The 20409-nt window shown below is 49.0% G+C and overlaps 1 protein-coding gene across 1 annotated transcript; it reads left to right on the forward strand.

Moving 5' to 3' along the window:
* Positions 1 to 10991: 10991 nt before the first annotated feature.
* Positions 10992 to 19419, forward strand: LOC123411463 (26S proteasome non-ATPase regulatory subunit 2 homolog A-like). The gene is made up of 25 exons (XM_045104410.1): positions 10992 to 11114; positions 11225 to 11325; positions 12067 to 12187; positions 12268 to 12327; positions 13100 to 13167; positions 13558 to 13591; positions 14249 to 14320; positions 14526 to 14564; positions 14649 to 14767; positions 14852 to 14972; positions 15061 to 15135; positions 15327 to 15485; positions 15587 to 15694; positions 15765 to 15845; positions 16036 to 16176; positions 16262 to 16366; positions 16469 to 16687; positions 16990 to 17106; positions 17210 to 17445; positions 17985 to 18042; positions 18122 to 18229; positions 18340 to 18425; positions 18514 to 18622; positions 18707 to 18885; positions 18966 to 19419. Exons 1-25 carry the CDS (start codon positions 10992 to 10994, stop codon positions 19036 to 19038), a joined length of 2712 nt encoding a protein of 903 aa, XP_044960345.1. The 3' UTR covers positions 19039 to 19419.
* The last annotated feature ends 990 nt before the right edge of the window (positions 19420 to 20409 follow it).

A 20409-nucleotide genomic window follows, 5' to 3' on the forward strand; every position in this document is an offset into this window, starting at 1 on the left:
GGCTCGACTTGGCGTCGATGGCGCACCCGCAATTCAACGGCCAGATGGAGAGGGCTAACGGCTTGATCCTGGCCGACATCAAGCCAAGACTAGTGGCGCCACTCATTAGGTCAGCCTGCTGCTGGATCGAAGAGCTGCCGGATGTGTTGTGGAGCCTCCGCACCATGCCGAACCGGTCAACCGGCTTCACACCATTCTTTCTAGTATACGGGTCGAGGCAATCATCCCCACAGATGTCGAGTTCGACTCGCCTCGGGTCACCTTATACACAGATAAAGAAGCGAAGGAGGCAAGAGAAGACGGCGTCGATCTGCTCGAGGAGGCACGGGATCTAGCCTTGAGCCGGACGGCCATTTACCAACAGAAGCTGAGGTACTACCACAGCAAGAAGATCAAGCCTCTCTCCTTCAGTGAGGGGGACTTGGTGCTCAGAAGAATCCAGCGAATAGCCGGCCAGCACAAGCTCTCGTCCCATGGGAGGGGCCTTTCATCATTAGCCGGGCATTGCATAACAATGCATACTACCTGATCGATGCCCAGAAGTCAAGGAAGCGCAAGAGAGATGACTCCGACCAGGAGACGGAGCGTCCATGGAACGCGGCGTTGCTTCGCCCGTTCTATTGCTAGAATGTAAGTAAGAAAAATGAAAAGAGCATGTACGTATGTATCTTCCTCCCTCTGCGGGATTTCCAATGAATGCAATGGGTGTTTCAAGCCGATGCTTGGGACATGCCTCTTTTGGATTCATGACAAGAGTTTTCACTCATTTGTGAGTCCCTTGGTCCGGCTCCACGGGTTCGGGGGCTCGCTAGCCGGCCCGAACGATTTCCTTAGTTGTAGATGAGCGTATAGTGTACGCCGGGTCGAACCCTTATCGTCTCGTAACAGCTCCAGACTGGCTCCCGGATGTCCGGCTAGCGAGGCGGTGGCAGGGAAGGTTGGTTGCATGAAAAGTTCAACTACAAAAAGGGTTGCCGTCTCGGGTTGGTTTGATCATCTTTCGATCTTATTATTCTAGCTGGCCTCTGCTGGCTTGTGTTTGAATCTTTAAGTCTTGATGGCTTCGAAAAATCTAAGTCCAATCCTCTCAAAGGCAGAAGCCTCGTCCCAGTCACAGACTGGCTCCCGGCTGTCGGGCTGGCGAGGTGGATGTTAGAGGGAATAAGGGAGTTGGAGAAAAAGGAGTCAAACAGGAATCAAAAGATGAAAATACAAGGCAGCAAGCATGGTGTTTACGAATTTAATGCGGAATATATACATTCAAAAGCATTCAAAAGGCCCACGGCCGAAGTTCATTACAATAAACACCCCCAGTGGGTGGAACTATTGGACTGACGATACATTGCAGAGATAATGAAAAAACAAGGGGACCAGCTAAGGGGTGGCGGCTTCGTCTGTTGCCCCGGTGCAGCTCCTGAAGTGGTGGCTTCACCATCGCCGGCTACTCCCGAGGCGGATGCGTCGTCTCCACCACGAGAGCCTTCGGCTCCATCCCTTGCGGCCGAGTCCGCATAGGCCAAAGCAGTTGGAGTCGGTAGCCTCCTCCTCAAGGGCCGCCTCGTCGGAGCTGCCATCGGCGTCATACGGCTGAAGATGGAACAAATCCTCAGGGATCACGTTTCCATCTTCGTCACGGTCCAAGTTGAGCTCATCCCACGTGGCATAAGAGGCGATGTCGCTGGCCCTCATCCGCAGCTGGTCCTCCACGGCCTGCAGCTCCCCCTTCGAGCCGTCGCGCTGTGCGACAAGCTTGTCCAAGTCCAGGTTCCGATACCAGGACTTGGCCAAGCGCAGCGCCATGTAGGCACTAGCACGCGCGGCTGAGGTAATCGCCACCGGCTGCAAGCCAGCGGGACACCTGGCTCATTGATGCCAGCTCCACGGCCTCGGGCTACAGAGCCCTTATCATCAACGCACCGGCACTCTGGATCTGCTCCAGGGAGTCGGCCAGGACAAGCAGGCGGGCTCTGATGCCCACGACAATCTCCTCCACAGTCCAGCCGGCGTCGGCATCCACCTCCTCACCAGCAGCGCGACGCTCCTCACGGCTAGTCTCTACAGCCGTTTCAGCCGCTTCCCGTGTCTGAGGGAAGATTCCTGGGATATGGGAAGGGGTGCGAAGAAGAATAAGAGGGGAGATCAACAAAGAAGAAAAGATCAAGACAAAATAAAAGAAAGGCTTACGGTTGAAATGGATGTCGATCTCGCGGGCCTCCTCCAGGGCCTCGCGCTCCCGCATCGTGCTCGCTTGAGCTGCGCGGGAGAGCTCTTCCTGGAGGGCCACGGCCGCCTCCATCGCCTTGGCCAGCTGTGCCTGCTTCTGGATCAGGACCTCCTCCTTCTCCTTTAGGACGACGTCTTTGAGCTTCATTCCTCGAGATGAGCCGTCTTGAGACGCTCCGTGTCGGTAGCATGGGAGGTGTCCTTCTCCCGAAGGGTGGCGCACAGCTGCCCCAGTTCGCCCTGAAGGGCCGCCTCGCGATCCTTCTTCTCCGTCTGGAGAAGACTCAGCTGCTGCTGGAGCTGCTGGTCCGCCTCGCGCAAGGCGTCTCGCTCCGAGACGGCAGCGCCCAGCCGGCCCAGAAGATCAACAACTTGGTCATAAGCCGCCTGGGTCTCGGCCCGCAACACGTTGTACGCCTGCACTTGGGCGTCATGAAGCTCCTATGAGCAAAGCAAAGAAAACAAGAAGTAAGATTCGGCCCGACTAATTCATAGCCGGCCCGATTCTCGGGGGCTACACCCAGTGGGTGCGCTAGCGCGCCCCCACTGAAAAAGCAAAGACAAAGCATAGCAGAAGGAGATTCGATCCGGCCAATGCTTGGCTGACGCGATTCTCGGGGGATACACCCAGTGGGTGTGCTGGCGCGCCCCCACTAATTCAAGAGCAGAAAAAGAAAAAGCCAAAACCAAGGCAATGAAGACACAAAAGATGAAGGACTCACCTTGGCGTGTTCTTCCAGGTGCTCCAGATCGCTGTGGGACACCCGAGTCGCTTGCTTCACCTTATCCCGGCTACTGGTAAACAGCGCCACCAGTTCCGGGACACCGCTGAGCTTGGTGCCTGGGGGCAGCGTTATGCGCTCAGCGTTGGCCACGCGCCAAGTCTTCATGGGCCGGCTCCCGGTGATGGAGCCGGCTCCTGGAGCGACTGGGCCGCGGTTTACCACAATGATGGTGCCATCTCCAGGTGGTTGGTTGGTGGCCGGCTCCATGGACGTTCCGGCCGGTGTCGTCTCTGCAGCTGGGGGAGGATCGGCCGCCTCCGACGCATCCATGGTCACCTTCGGTGCCTCCAGGTTCATCTCCGGCGCGCCGTCTACGCCAGCCTCCGGCATGTCACGGATCACCTCGAGGTCTGCAGGTGTGGAGGCGGCCGGCTCGGGAGACTTGGCCACATCGGCTCCCCGGGCGTGCCTCGGTGCCGCCTCGCTAGTTGGCTCCTCCACGCGCGTTCGCTTGGAGGGGTCATGCCTGGCTTTGGAACGCTTCTCCTTGGGCTTCTCCTTGGGCTTATCAGCCCGGCTGGGCTGGGGTTGGCCCCCAGCCATCTTGTTCACCGCCGCTTCCCAACGGAGGGTGGATTCATCCTCCAGTGCCTTCTTGGCAGCGTCAGCAGCTGCCCAGCCGGCTCGCTCGGCGGCGGAGGAGGTTCCTTCCTCCACGTCTTCTGCCTCCCTGCCAAGTACTATTTGAGGAACCTATCCTTGCACGGCAAAACAAAAAGATATAACAAAGGACTCTTACCCCGCCATGACGGGCACCTGCTTCCTGCTGGCGCCGGCACGACGCTTCTTGGCGCCGCCTGCTCGCCCTCCGGCTGGAGGTCCTGTCGCGGCGCGTTTGGGGTCCGGCTTGGAGATGGTGACTCCCTTTCCTTTGTTCATGGCCGCCTCACTAGCGTGGCGGCGGCCTCGTGTCAGGGGAGGGCTGGTGACTTCCTCCTCAGAGTCCTCCCCGAAGGCTGCATCATATTAAGAAGGCGACATATCATCATCATCCATCCAGTCAACAAGGGGATGCTTCAGGTGCTCATCAGACGGCTCGGAGCCCTCCGACTCCAGCGCTCCCTCCGAGACGGCGGCCCGCGGCTCAATCATCTCCTCGTCCTCAATTTTCGAGGGGTTTGATGTCTCCACGTCGGCGGCTAGCGGGTTGAGCGCTTGCAGGCTCCCAAATAGCTAAGCAATAGAGTTGGCAACCGACTCAATATAGGAAACAACAATTTCAAAAACAAGATCCATGAAGATGCTTACCACTGGGGCCGGATGGGCTCTGTCGTAAGGGACTAGCCCCCATTCCCAATCTCCACCTTCATCCATGTTGGCGGAGGAGATCTGGTTCATGTTCTTGGCCACAGCGTCGGCATGGAAGTTTTTGGTGGAGAGCCGACAGGGGTCACGCCTGCCGCTCATCTGACAAATCAGATGGGGCCGTCTGTGCAGAGGCAGGATCCGGCGGGTCATCATGGTGGTAGCAAGTCGCGGCCCAGGAGGCCGCGAGCCTTCATGCTTTCGGGTATTTAGCCTGCCAGTTCTTCTTCGCCGTCGGAGGATCGATGGCGAAGGGGGGCATGTTGATGGCATCATGGGAGGGGTTGGCATTCTTCACGTAGAAGAATCCCCTCTGCCACTGCTTGATGGAGTCCTGGAGCGGCATCTGGGGGAAGCCGCACATCGTTTGATGATGCACCGATGCTGCGCCGCACGGGGTCATCGAACGAGGGCCCGTGAGCTTCTCCGCCTCGCCCTTGTCCATTTTGATGGACTGTTGCTTGAAGAAGAAGAGTCTTTGCCAGAGGTCGAGGTGGGGCTCGATCCACAGAAAGCCCTCGCACAGGATGACGAAGGAGGCGAGTTGAAGAATGGCATTGGGCGCCAGATGATGCGGCTGCAAGCCGAAGAAAGTAAGAAAGTTGGCGAAGAAGTTGCTCGCCGGGAGCCCGAAGCCTTTGTAGAAGTGTTCATCGCACACAACTACTTCTCCCTCCCTTGGCGTCGGGGCGGTTTCGGCTCCAGGAATCCGCAGGGCCATGAGGGATGCCGGAGGCAGCATATGGCGATGGCGGAGCGCATCGATATGGTCGTCGCAAATGTCGCTGCCGAGCCAGGCACCGTTGTGCTGGGCCTTCTTGGAGGCGCCGCTCGACATGGCGGCGGGCGACGGGAGCTCGAGGGGGTTGGCGACGATGGTCTGCGCAACGGCGAAGAGGAAGACGAAAGCAAGTCTCTCTCTTTCTCTGGGCTCACGGAAGGAGGGGGCGCAAGTGCGGGGCGAGAAGGGGGCGAATGGCCTCCTCGGTACCCTCGCACCCCATTCAAACCCCACGATGGATCGTGGGGAGGGGATCCGGTGCGCACATGACCCACCATACCTGATTATTACGGGGACATTACGACTCTCAAAACCCAACCGTCGCGGAGTAAATCCGCAGAGGATCCTCCACGCGGGGGCCGAGGGGGCGTCGTGGCGAGACCCAGGGCTTTGGCCCAGTCCCGTCATCTGAGCAAACCTTCATCATGTCAGGCCGCGGCCTCGCACGTGGCGCAATCTGCGCGACTTGCGACGAAGCCGAGGCGTCTCTTGGAAGCCAGCCGGCTTCCGAGCCGACGTCTCCTGCCGCAGGCGGCGACAGGAATTCAACAACAAACAACTCAAGCCGGCGAGGCCACCCGCTCCAAGGCGGCGGGCCTCCCCTGCTTCGGGGACTACTGTCAGGGGGATAACCCCGGGGTAGGCTCATCGAGCCTACTCCTTTGCCTTCTACCATGAAGGAACTACATGAATCATTCTACAAAGCCCAAGTCCCCCTGGCCGGCTAGGAAGCACCTGTCGGCTGGGGGCGAGACGGCCAACTCTCTGGCCGGTCAGGAAGCTCCTGCCGGCTAGAGGCGAGACGGTTACCTCCCTCTAGCCGTCTAGGCTAAGCCGACCGGCTAGAGGCGAGGCGGCCGTGTCCAGGCCGGCTAGTTAAGCGACTAGCCGGCTAGGGAGCTCAAGTCACATCAGACCGTAGGTCATGACGAGACCCTACGGTTAAAGGTGGCTACGCGTCAGCCAAGGTACTGGATTAGGGTGCACGGCACGTACAACGTCAGCGGCCATGCCACTGACCTACTCCGGCTCCGATTCATCATCCTGCACAGTGTCGGCCCGTCAAACTCCCACTCCATTACCGCACTCGGCGTGGGAACAGTGGAGACGACCGTACTGGTGGCCCATGACGAATCTCTTAAGACGACGCCGGACGTACAATACGTGTCCTGCGTCATCCTTACACAAGAGTCTCACTGGCTAGCCGGCGGGTCCCACAGCCAGACAGGACCTCGCAGCCGGCGGGCACCTCGAGCGACAAGACAAGACCACCGTGGGCCCCCCGGCCAGCCGGCGAGGCTGCCAGCCGGGTCCCACTTCTGTACTTTTATCCTTATTGTAGGTCGGTGGGTTCGTCTATAAAACCCCCCGGCTCCCCTCCATGCAGAGGGTCGGTCAACTCAGCACACACACACCATACATGAGAGGTAGACACGAGCCGACTGCTCCTTCTTCTTCCTCCGCAGAACAGCTCAAGGAGCACATTGTAGCCTCATTGATACATTATACACTCCGGCAAGATTAGGGGTGTTATCTCTACGGAGAGCCCTGAACCTGGGTACATCGTGTGTTCCATGCTTGTACCAACCTCGTCCCGAGCGTCCTCCGGTGCCACTTCGGTTCCCACCATCTTTAGCCTACCCATGGCTTATGTTGTGAGTAAACACCGACACAATTTCTGATCTCTTATGTTCATGATTATGAAAGAACTTTATTTCCAAGCTCATATGTACTCCCTCCGTTCCTAAATATAAGTCTTTTTAAGATATTTCACTAAGTGACTACATACGAAGTAAAATGAGTGAATATACACTCTAAAGTATGTCTACATACATTCGTATATAGTCCACTAGTAGAATCTCTAGAAAGACTTATACTCCCTCCATCTTAGTTTATAAGTCCGGCACGTGTATCTAGGTCGTCGATTTGACCAACTTAATGATAAACATATATTACAAAAAATATATCATTAAAAACTTTAGATGTTTTATTTTCTAATGATATATTTTTTTATATTAAAAATAGATTTTTTATAAGTCAAATTGACGACCTAGGTACACGTGCGTGCCTTATAAACTGTGACGGAGGTAGTACTCCATCCTTTCCGGTTTACAGGGCTCATCTCAAAATATTCAGATTTCCATTATATTAGGCTTATTTTGAGTCTAATTGAGTTAAAGTGCTTTGAGTCACACGTCATATTTAATGCATAGAGTTTAGAGAAAGGAGATGAGTGGCTATACATACATCATTTTCTACATCCACTATCCAAGTCCAATGAGAAGGAGGTTGCTACATTTATTGCCTTGGAAATTGAATATGTGAGAAATATTTAATTGAGTAGTTAAAACTAGTGTCATCCACTCACAATTCACCTTGGTTGATGAGATTTCAGATTTGAGCCCTATAAAGGCATCTCCAATGGTCCTATGATCATCGTTGGTAAAATTGTCACATAGATGATTTTGATGACATGTCACATAATAAAAGAAGAGAGAGAATGAAACCGTATGAACTTGAAGCAACGGTTCATGCACAAGCTCCAAGGCAAACATGGTTATTTCTTCAACATTTAATGGACTCACTTAGTTATTTTACATACAGTTAACATACACTCTATTGAAGAGCTTGTATGATGTGCTGTTGGTTGATGATGTGGACACTTATAGCAACGATTGAACATACGGACCGTTGGAGATGCTCTAAACCGAAAAGGAGGGAGTATTTAGGAACGGAGGGAGTGGAGTAGATGCAATTGATAGACTTCAATAAATAATCACATGACGGCGTAGTAATCTATACCTAATAATAAGAAAGCGGCTATTGCTTCCGTCGGAAAACCCACCGCGGCATTTTTATAAAAAACCCCTATAATTTTTGTTATTCAACCCACACTCCATCATTTATCTGCAACGTAAAATGAAAAAACGATTTATATTAGTTTACACAGGAAGAAACTACGATCGGAAAAAATACATGAACTACACTGTGCATGCAACACCGGGAAGATTAGCTATGACGTGGTTGCCCAAGGAGCCAATAAAATCAGGAGCATGCTTCTGTTTCGATATAGAAGATGTGATGAACATAAGATGTGCATCTGTGATAGGAACACATAGTATATTGCATTATTATAAATCGACTACGTACGCATCTTGCGATACCTAATAATAAAGCGGCTATTGCTTCCGTAAAAAAACCCACCGCGACATTTTATAAAAAAACCCTGTATTTTTTGTTATTCAACCCGTGCTCCATCATTTATCTGCAACGCAAAAAGAAAAACAATTCGCTGCAAAAATTATACCCGTACGCATCGCCTCCTCCCGTCGACCCTGGGCCACCCTGGCCTGTGCCCAGGCCGCTGCCACACCACTCGCCGCCGCGACCGACCTCAACCGCCATCGCTGCCGATCTCAACCCACCCGCCTCCGCGGCCGTACCTCTCCCCGCTCACTTCCCCCGTTGCGGCGCTCGAGCACATCGCGTCGACCCTGATCCACCCTGGCGTGTGCCCAGGCCGCTGCCACACCACTCGCCGCCGCGGCTGACCTCAACCACCACTGTTGTCGATCTTAACCCACCCGCCTCCACGGTCGTACCTCCGTCCGCTTGTTGCCCCCGTTTCGGCGCTCGAGCACAACTTCTAGATCAAATCAACACGACGGCTACAGTGACTAGGGATGATGCGTCTGCTCGATGCAGAACAACGGTGGCGCAGATAAGGCGCGGCGGAGCGAAGTACTTGCAGGTGGAGGCGGGCCTCCATGGCTCACACGGGGAACTCCGAGGCTACGACGCGACAACAACGACTCCTTATGGCCAGATAGAGGCGGCTAACCCTTGCTCCCCTCATCGTATCCCCTCCTCCGCCAGGAACTCATCATCTGGTGTGATCCCCTCCCCATGCCTCCAACCGTGTGCCAAGCACCGGCAAGAAATTTTGTTTTGTGGGGATTTGTTTGCTCATAAATGAATGTATTGAATGTAAGATTGTATTGTTGTAGAGACAGAGAATGGAACACCACCTTGAGTTTGTCATCTGATCCCACCGTGACATTTTTTTAAAAAGCCCTTGTTATTTTTGTTATTCAACCCGCGCTCCATCATTTATCTGCAACGCAAAAGGAAAAAAACGATTCGCTGCAAAAATTATACCCGTACGCATCGCCTCCTCCCGTCGACCCTGGGCCACCCTGGCCTGTGCCCAGGCCGCCGCGGCCGACCTCAACCGCCACCGCTGCCGACCTCAACCGCCACCGCTGCCGATCTCAACCCACCCGCCTCCGCGGTCGTACCTCTCCCCGCTCACTTCCCCCGTTGCGGCGCTCGAGCGCATCGCGTCGACCCTGATCCACCCTGGCGTGTGCCCAGGCCGCTGCCACGCCACTCGCCGCCGCGGCCGACCTCAACCACCACTGTTGTCGATCTCAACCCACCCGCCTCCGCGGCCGTACCTCTGCCCGCTTGCTGCCCCCGTTTCGGCGCTCGAGCACAGCTTCTGGATCAAATCAACACGACATCTATAGTGACTAGGGATGATGCGTCTGCTCGATGCAGAACGGCGGTGGCGCGCGGATAAGGCGCGGCAGAGCGAAGTACTTGCAGGTGGAGGCGGGCCTCCATGGCTCACACGGGGAACTCCGAGGTTATGTCGCGACAACGGCGACTCCTTATGGCCAGATAGATGCGCCTAACCCTTGCTCCCCTCATCGTATCCCCTCCTCCGGCAGGAACTCATCATCTGGTGTGATCCCCTCCCCATGCCTCCAACTCATCAAACTTGGTGAGACGAGGTGTGAAGCTCGAGTCATCGACCTGCTTCCTATGCGGCAGGGGGAGGAGGATGGTGGCCACCTGTTCATAAAATGTAAGGCAGTGAAGGAGGCTTGGAGGCACCTGGGACTGGACCTAGAGCGGATTTGGCTCGAGGGGATCGGGAGCGTGCATGCAATCCTCGACTCTTTATGGGGTCTAGATGAGAAGAAAAGGGTGCTAATCATATCCTTCTGGTGGCATTGGTGGAACAACCGAAACAAAGTCAGAGAAGAAGAACTCCCAGTGCATGCGACAGAGATTGCGAGGCGGACGCGTTGTGATGCACTCGAATATGAGCAGGTTTTCTCGCCCGCTAAGCCTAAGAGACCCCCGGAGCAGTGGCAGCATCCTACAACCGAGATCACTAAATTCAACCTCGATGGCGCCTTCACCCCGGGCAACTCCCTCAGTGGGTGGGGTGTTGTGGCTCGCGACAGCTCAGGGCAGGTCGTCATCGCGCGGGCAGGACGGCAAGAGCTGGTTCATGTTGCCTTTGGTGCAGAGGTCAATGCCTCGACGACGGCGGTGACGACAACAACTGAACTGGGAGCCCAGAGTGAGTTTTGAGACGAATTCTAAGTTGTTGGCTGATGTGATGGATATTCGGCGCGTTGATACCTCGTCATATGCAGCAATCATTGAAGACATTAAATTTTAATTGAGGGTGTGGTTCTCCAACTGAAGTGTCAATGCGTGTAGAAGAACTCTCAATACGACTACACACGAGCTAGCCCAAATCGTTTGTAAATATTCCCTAAATGTATGTGTCGAATGAAATACTATTGTTTCACCGAGTGTGTCTACTTACATGTTGAGCAATATGCCCGAACGTCGTTGATCTATACAGCTTTGCTTTCCTTAATAAAAAAATACAGTAGTAACCAGGCAAAGATCGGTTCGCCGGTTCGCCAGCTGGGATCGCTATATAAACACTTCGCTTTACGTTGGATTGACTTCCTTGAAAGATCACCACACCACACCATACCAGCCAACTCAAATCCTCCTCCCCTCCCTCTCCTCCCTCCCATTCCGATTCCCCAAACTCTCTCGTAAACCCTACCTCGCCGCGCGGGATCGCCATGCCGTCGCGCGGGGACGCCAGCGGCGGCGGCGGAGCGCCTACCGCCTCCCCCGCCCCGCCGCAGCCGGCCAAGGGCAAGGGGAAGATGAAGGGGGACGACCTGGTGAGCAGCGACGACCTCGCCGCTTCTCTCCCTTCTCTTCCCCCGCCTCCTCCCCGCGGGGCGGGGGCGCCGCTCGTCTTCTCTCTTACCGGTGCGGTCGCGTGACTCGCGTCTCGTGCCTGTCGCAGTCGGAGGAGGACCGCGAGCTCAAGGCGCGTCTCGAGGAGTGCGTGGAGCGGGCACAGAGCCCCGACCCCCGCCTCCGGGTAGAAGCCATCGACACCCTGAGGTAATGCCTGCTCCCGCCTCTGAACTTCCCCGGGATTCGGCCGCGTCGCTCTCAAATTTGGATGACCAGTTTAGGCGCGAAAACCAGATTCCGTGTGATTCGGGCGCGAAAACGAAATTCGGTTCCGATGCAAGCGTTTGTCGCGGCGCTGCTCAGTTTCTAGTCTCCCGCACCGCTGTCAATTTTGGTTAGTTTCGGTTCTGGTCTCCTGCTTAGTTCCGGTTCGAATCCAGGCGCGTCGCTGTCAATTTTGGATGGCCATTTTTACGCGCGAATTCAGGCGTGTGATTCCGTGTGATCCGTTCTCTCGATTCGCATGCAAATGTTTGTTGCGCCGCTGTTTAGCTTGTAGTCTCCTGCACCCTAGTCTCTGGGTTGATTGCTCGATTTACCCACCGGTATGCACTGCAATCTGCAGGCGACTTTATGGGAAATGTTACGCTCTGCGAAATTCACTGTCATGAAAATTTGCAAGGGTACCGATTTCGGGCGCAGTTAGAGGCTTGTTATATCCCTCTACTCTTAAAGTTGGCACAGGATACTAGGAAATCACAATTCTTATTGCGTCATACTTTCGCTGTTGAATTTCCCTATCATGTTATGATGGGATATTTGATTTGATTTGTTCGTTTTGAATGGTGCATCCTACTGCTGCTATTGACTCCAGCACTGCATTCCTCAAACAGCTAATATGCCATTTTTCTTCTCCGTTCATAGTTAACTGTGATTAATGCTTAACAGGAAAGAGATTCGTGCGGCGACAAGCTCAATGACGTCTGTCCCGAAACCACTCAAATTCCTCCGTGCACACTACGGAACTCTCAAGGCTTACTTTCCGAGAATGCGGAATCCTGTACAGAAGGTATCAAGGGATTGCTGATGTCTCAGTTGAGCCAAGGTTAAGTACTGCGGTGCTCATGGTTGTTTGTTCTTATCGTGCAGAAACATATGGCTGACATTCTGTCAGTATTGGCCTTGACAACGTCTGCTGAAGGAGAAAGGGTATGCGGAAATACCAAAGCACTGTTTAAACATTTGTTCATTTCCTTCTGCTAGTATCTTTCTTTTTTATAAATGACCATCGCGTGAAATTCCGAGCAAGATATACTCTACAAATTGTTTTCATTTATTTCTAGTTCATAGTGGTTAGAGTTTGCTTTAGCACTCATAAATACGCATCTTAAAAGCAGGCTAGATGGCATAAGCAAAGAGCAAATATGTGAAGGCCCCAAACAAAAATCTAGATTAACGGCCTCATCCCTTTGTTATGCGGTAACTAACCTGAACCCACTAAAATATTTAGTCGTGTGGGCCGCTGGGACCAAGGGCAAGGATTAATCTTCATCGTAACTTACCTATGGCTCGATCATGTGTCATCCTGTATTACCCCAGTCGACCAGTATCGGCATCAACACAAGGGCCATCAATTGACTTATTTAACATCTGGATTGATCATCCTGTGCGTAATGTTGCTGGCGAAAGAACCACATCTGTCACTGCTGACTGCAACTTTAACAGTGTTATGCTTTGACATAAACCAGATAGCTAACAGACACCTAGTCCTTTTCTTTGCTCGGATATTTTAACACCAGAACCTACATGTAGTTACATTTACTTTAATACAGGTTTTCCCTCATCGTAAACCACCTAACTTCCATTATACTACTGCATAAGCTTTTTTGGAAAGCTGAATACTGAAATGAGCACCTAGATTTAATTCACCATTACTGTATAGGGCTGGCTTGCTAAACTTTGCTTCCTTTTCTTGTTTTAGGAAAGCCTGAAGTACTGTATGATGGGCTCTTTAGTTGATATATGTTCATGGGGTCATCAATACGTGAGGTTATGACATTATTCAGCCCCCTAGCTGTAATTCTAACCTTACCTTTTCTTCATGTTACTTGTTACTAGCTCCCTATTAGCATTATTTACTATTTTGTCTTCGTATACACTATTTTCCATCCTTGTAGCTACAAATACAACGTGATCTGTTTTTTTTTTGATACGCTCTCAAATGCAATACTAAATCTAAAGAATCACTCTTAAGTATTTTGTTGTTGTTCCAGTTTGAATGTTATTGACTTATCATCCTAGTCATTCTGCCATGTCAAATGTAAGCTATATTGTTTGGAAATTAATGGGCTGTAGTATTGCTCTTAAGCTTTTTTTGTTGCGGACGCTCAAGCTGTTTCATATAGTGGGCTCTAATTATGTCAATGTCTTGTTCGACAGAAACTTGGCTCTTGAAATTGGACAAGAATGGAAGGTTTGATCCTAATCCACTTCATCGTTTGTGTTGCATGATTTCTTGTATCTTCTTCATAGTACCCTGTTCTGTAGTATGATGTTCACTTTCTGTCCGGATGGCATGCCATTTCGCGTGTTAGTTCCGTTTTCCCTGAACATGTACATAGTATATGCTAAATATACATTTTCAGCAAAAAGTAATGGGTGTTTAACTGAATAACCATGAATTGAAATTGGCCCACCCCTGGCTCTCTTCACAGTAGTATGACATCCAATTTCTGTCTAGATGTTGTTGATTATAATCAATAGGTTTCAATCGTTATTCATGGTAGCATGACATCCAATTTCTGTCTATATGTTGTATATTGGAAATGAAAGTGTTTTGATTGTTTTCCCTCGAACCTTTTGACTTTATTGTCAGTATGTATATACCTTACTGGTTGATGTACCATAATTTCTGTGGCTCTCCAGCTGACAAGACTCTTGAAGTTGTGGTTGCTGGTTTGCTATCTCTTAATGCATTTTATTTTGTTAGAAAATATGTTCCATCAACTCTTTTTTTTGTTATCTACTCCGTATGCTATAGTGTATTAGTTCTTCCATGCACCTGGGCTTAAATATGCAAACTTTATGCTTGGTCTCCTATTTGTAATGTTAACCTTTTCTTGTTTTGCAGGACAATGGCTCATCAACTCCAATTGAATCCAAAATAGAACTAGTGCTGGAAATTGTCAAATTTCACATGAAGGTTGATTCTGATAAGATTTTGTGTGTTGCATTTGTTTCATTTTGTTACTTCATATGTGAAATATGCTAATCGTTAATTGATAACCAATAGTAACTGTTTAAAAGAAACTCACAGTGATTAATTCATTGATTTTTCCAACCGGGCTCACACCGCTTTCCATTAATTCATTGATGGATTGAGAGTTTGATGGGTTTTGTTATTGTAGCATAATGCTGAAACTGAAGCGCTGGATCTTCTGATGGAGGTTTGGGGCAACATTTTTGTTTGCATTAATGGATCAGTTTTATACTTATTGAGATGCAACTGAAGCTTGGTATTCCTTACTTAGGTTGGATACCTTGAGGTGCTTACAGGCAAAAAATATGAAAAATACTTCACGATGCTACTTGATCTTGTTGACTCTACCAACTACAAAAGGGCATGCTTGTATTTGACTAGTTGTTCTATGTACGTGAGTGAATTTATTATATTCTCTAATTTTATCAAGATTAAACTTGTGACCACTCGTTATGTTGGGGTGGAAACTGGCAGATACCTTTTGACTCCTGACCGTGAGGCCTATGTGGCCACACTTGACATTGCCTATGCCATGTACTTGAAGTTTAGGGATCTTGCAAGTGCTTTGCGGATTGTGCTTGTCAATATCGGCAAGGTGGGTGAATGAATTCTGCCTGTGATTTTGAGGTCCGAAATTCAATGGCACTAACATCGATTTCAATGTCTTCTTGTGTTGTGGTCAGAATGTGAAGATGGTATTTGGCGAAACTACAGATTTCTCCCTGAAGCAGCAATTCACATTTATGATAGCACGCTATGTGAGTCTCATCCATGCTCACAGACATGCAACAGAAGCAAAGTTACCTATTTTTGCCATCGTTCGCTGATCTATAATTCTGATAATTGGGATAGTTTGTATCTATAGATTCCATACAACAGATAGTTTAGATCTTTTGAGCAGACTCCTTGATTTGTACTTTCCTTTATCAGTGTGCTCTTCTTATTGAAGGGTTTAAGCGTGGAGATAGATGATGAGATGGTTGCAGATGAAAATGAGAAGAATGCTTTGCAGGAAATAGTTTATAACACCAAACTGAGTGAGGGGTACCATACCCTTGTGCGGGATATTGGTGTCATGGAGCCAAAATCTCCAGAGGACATATATAAGGTAGTATTTTGTTAGGTTATTTGCTGATTCAGTTTTTTCAGCAGTTTGTTAGTTTGTTTAAGCACCCCAGTTTAAATTTAAAAGACATGCTCATTTGTTAGGTTCATCTGATTGGCGGTCGAGGTACCAGAAGCTCCAGCCTTGATTCTTTAAGGCCGAATTTGGCCGCAATTTTTGTCAATGCATTTGTGAATGCTGGTTATTGCCAGGTTAGCTCTTATGAATTTCCTCGCCATCTTTAGGGAAAGTAATGATATTAAGATCATGTTCTTGTTGCAGGACAAACTCATGACTGCAATACCAGATTATTTGCTATTCAAGAACAACGAACTTTCGAAAGCCAGTGTAGTAGCTAGTCTGGTACTGATATAATTTTATTTCTATTAAATGCACCTTTTAGATTACTATTCCCTCTGTATCAAAATACAAGACGTTCTTTTAGGTTAGTTTAGCCTACAAAAACGGTCTTATATTTTGGTACAGAGGTAGTAGTTGATACTGTATTTTACTTATAAGATAACAGTACTAAATACTAATAGGTCATTTTCAGGGAATGATACATCTGTGGGATCCTGATTCAGGATTTGCCAAACTTGACAAGTACCTGCACAGCAATGATACTGATGTTGTTGCAGGAGCTTTGTTAGGTATAGGGATTGTCTCTTGTGGTGTGAAGAATGATAGGGATCCTGTACGTGCCACCCTACCCTACTGTATCGATCCTCTTGCTCTTCTAATGCAAGTCTTCTGCTTTAATAACCTCTTATGTTCTCCAGGCACTTGCTCTTATTTCTGAGTATAGCAAGGGTGCAGCATCAATTACACGAATCGGGGGATTGTTGGGTCTTGGTATTGCTTATGCTGGGTCCCAGAAAGACGAGGTCAAATCAATACATTCCCCTATAGCTGAAATACCCTTATTTTTTCGAGAACAGCTGAAATACCCTTATTATCTTGCATTGATACAGTTTCCGAATTTTCAGCTTAAATCACATTTCTCAGTTATCTTGAGTAACCCCCAAACACCTTTGGAGGACTTAGTGTTCTCTGCCATCTCCTTGGGATTGGTGTTTGTTGGTTCCTGCAATGAAGAGATTGCAGGGTCAATCATATCTGTCTTGAAAAATCACAGTGAGGAGCTTGCAGAGCCCACTATTCGTCTGCTTCCAGTTGCCGTTGGCCTTCTATATCTTGGAAAACAGGTAATTTTGTTGTTCCTCCGTAGTAAGATTCACAGCTTCTTGTACATTTTTTTTTCTTGTTGCGGAGCATAGAATAATTATAAAACATGTATTCTATCGTTTCGGTAACTAACCTTATACTTATGGACATCCTTTTATGATACAGTATATCTTAAACCCATGCTTTGGCTGGTTTCTCTCCATTGTTGTAAAGAAGTTTCATCTGTATATTTAAATAATTTATATTTTGTATGTGTGTGTGTGCATGTACACAGGCTTATGCATTTTTCCTATTCATTTTGTTGATCTTAACAACACATCAGGAGATGGTGGATGCTACTGCTGATGAGGTTTCTAAAGCATTGGAAGAACCATTAAGGAAGTACTGTGGCCTGACTCTTACGTCTTTGGCATATGCTGGGACAGGGAATGTGCTTAAGGTGATTTGTCTTGAAAAGATACATGAATTGTAGAGAGGCTGTACGATACCAACAAGCTCAATGCGTAGCTAGTTTTTATGAACCATGCCATTTGGATTTTCAGGTTCAGGAGCTCCTTCGTTGTTGCTCAGATTATGAACCATGCCATTTGGATTTGGAGAAAGGTGGAACCGGCCAAGGGCCAGCAGTCCTTGGAATTGCTCTTATTGCCATGGCTGAAGAATTAGGAGCTGAAATGGCTGTACGGTCCCTCGAGCACCTTTTACAGTATGGTGATCTTAGTATTAGAAGAGCGGTTCCTCTTGCTCTTGGCATGCTCTGCATATCCAATCCAAAGGTATTCTCTGTACTGTTGAAATTGAATGTTTTGCCGGGGGTTATCCTCCTTTTATATAAGTTTGCTTTTGCCGGGGGTTATCCTCCTTTTCGAAAAAAGAAATAGAAGTTTGCTTTTTTTCTATAACATTAAATGGAAATGAGTCAAACTTTTGCCATATTAATAGCCCTTCCAAATGCACCATGAAATTGAATGGAAACATTTCTTGGGTTAACTGAAGGATGACATGATGGAGCATTTGCATCTCTGTACTGTTGCACGCATACTTGCAATATATTAATATCAGTGGAAGCATAATAGGCTAAGAACATGCACGGCTGTTAGTTTTGCATGTGTTGCATCATCCATTTTGGTCCGGATGTGCTTTAAGAATATGCTTTGTTGGACACTTATTTGGTTTTACTTGATTATTGGCAACTACATTCTTTGCTGCTTCTTATTTGATTCTAGCTCATTGAGTGCCTGCAGTTATGGTATACTTGATTTAAATAGATTTTATCTTCCAGATGTCTAGTTTCATACTGTCTGCATGTCATGTAGGCGTCGTTGTGGACACACTGAGTAGACTGAGCCATGATGCGGACGGTGCAGTGTCAATGGTTAGCAACTTTGTCACAATATAGCATATTAATGCCTCTTGAAGCTTAAGGTTACGTTTGGTCAAATTGGTACATGCAGGCTGCAATCATCTCACTGGGCTTGATAGGTGCTGGTACAAACAATGCACGTATAGCCAGGTTGCTTCGTAAGCTCTCGAGTCAGGAATATGGCGATTATCTGTATTGTGTAAGTACAAACCCACAGCAAAAATAAATAAATTATGTCCTTTTTTAAACGCTAGTAAGATTTCCTGTGGTTATTTAAGTTTCAGATGAGTCGATTTCGTTTGATTTCAGGTGAGGATTGCCCAGGGTCTTCTTCACCTTGGGAAGGGCTTGCTGACACTTGACCCATACCACTCTGACAGGCTACTTCTATCTCCGTGAGTAATGTGCCCCATATGCTTTCCCTTCGGTTTTACTGGAAGCACGTTTCAAAAAGCTCTTGTTGTTGTTGTTGTCACTTTTCAGCGTAGCGCTAGCTGGGCTTGTAACCGTTCTGCACGCATGCCTTGCCATGCAACCCATCATCGTCAAAAAGTATCCCTACATGCTATACATCCTCGCCCTTGCTATGCAGGTATGTATCTCCTACCGAGGACTCAGTGGTAGAGTTAAAGAAGAATCACATGATTTGAAATGTATGTTTCTCTGCTCGGAACAGCCTAGGATGTTACTGACCGTGGATGAGGATCTCAAGCCCCTCCATGTTCCTGTTCGCGTCGGCCAAGCAGTCGACGTGGTTGGTCAGGCGGGAAGTCCCAGGACCATCACTGGCTTCCGGACGCACAGCACGCCTGTATTGCTCGCTGCAGGGGAGCGAGCTGAGCTAGCAACTGAAAAGTAACTACAGGACGTTTCGCAGATGAATCATGTTCAGTAACTTGATTCTTGCTTGAGCTTATTGCTGTTCCTTCGTGTAGATATATTCCGCTGACACCAGTTCTGGAGGGCTTTGTGATCCTGAGGAAGAACCCAGAGCATCATGAAGATTGAGAAATCAGTGCAATCCAAGCGTAAGCGGATGGAGTGTCATGAAGAGGCTTGGTCTACATCTAACTGTCACACAAGCAAACGGCAATGACTATTGTGAAGAGGCTGCAAATATTCCTTCAACAGAGTACAGCGACAATACAAAGTATAGAATAGCTAAGGGGCCAATGTACAGATGGAGACTGGGTAGTTTCTTTGAAAAGAGGAGAAACAACTTTTGTCGGGACGGGGAACAGAAATAGTGGGTGTGAGTGAAGGCTGTACATCATAGCCTCAAAATTTTGTGTTTTCACTCAATAGACCAGAGCAATTTTTGTGTTTCCCAGAACAAGAAAAGCTGGCCATGTTCCCTAACATGTTCTTATATAGTCTTTTTTTTTTGTCCGATGTTTCTTCTTTTTCATAGGTCACCCATAATGTGCAATGCACAGAGATCCACAAACGATCAACTCTTTGCACCCATTTGTTGCAAAAGCAAATATATCCTATAGATGGATAAGCAAGCATTCTGTAAGAAAGCTGCTAAAGCTAGTGCACCGCCGTGACTCCAAGTTCTGTCATTCTTGATTTCATTGTTGATGGAGGTATTTTCTGCACATAGATTCAGGACTTTGCAAGTGATATCACCTGTATTCATCATACCCAGAAATAGTCTATCAACGGAACCTCCGGGACCTCGACAGGTGTCAAGTATTGAAATGTCAGCAGAGCTATGGAATGAACAACTCTGAAGGTGAAAAAAAAACCCTGCGGATTAATGTCAGTTACCTGGCTGGCTGGCTCAACTGGAATGTATGTAAGCACATCATTCAGAACAAAATAGCCTCCTTTTTGTGGAGCAAGGAAGAACGACTGAGTAAATCGACGCTTCATGGCATCAGGGACAGTAAAAGACCCACTAACTAAGAATCTACATTGTCTATCTGCATCGAACATCCCTTGAGGTATGTAGATACAAAGTGTTCATTGATATCCTAGTTAAGGACACACACAAAAAATCGATTAGAACCAATCAGGTGACTATAGCCCTTAAGACATCTCCAAGACGGACCCGCGAACCTCCCGTAATAGTCTAGACCGTGGAAGCCATTCAACGTGGTCCTGTATCAATCTGCAGGGCGCCCAGGACGCGATTTCTTTCGCAAACCTGAGAAAAACAGTGCGGGGGAGGGTTGCGGGAGTCCGAACCGCTACTTTGCCCGATTTTGATCGTCTTGGTCCACCAAAAACCCGTGCCCCCTCCCCGCATTGTTGGCGAGCATGTGAGCCAGGAGGCCCTGGTGGCATTGGCCGCTACGAACCCAAACTTCATCGCTGAGCAGCGTGCCATCTGCGATGCCATTCGCGCTTAAGCCGTTGCTCATCAGGAAGCGA

The sequence above is a fragment of the Hordeum vulgare genome, chromosome 7H (assembly GCF_904849725.1).
Source record: "Hordeum vulgare subsp. vulgare chromosome 7H, MorexV3_pseudomolecules_assembly, whole genome shotgun sequence".
Classification (NCBI taxonomy): domain Eukaryota; kingdom Viridiplantae; phylum Streptophyta; class Magnoliopsida; order Poales; family Poaceae; genus Hordeum; species Hordeum vulgare.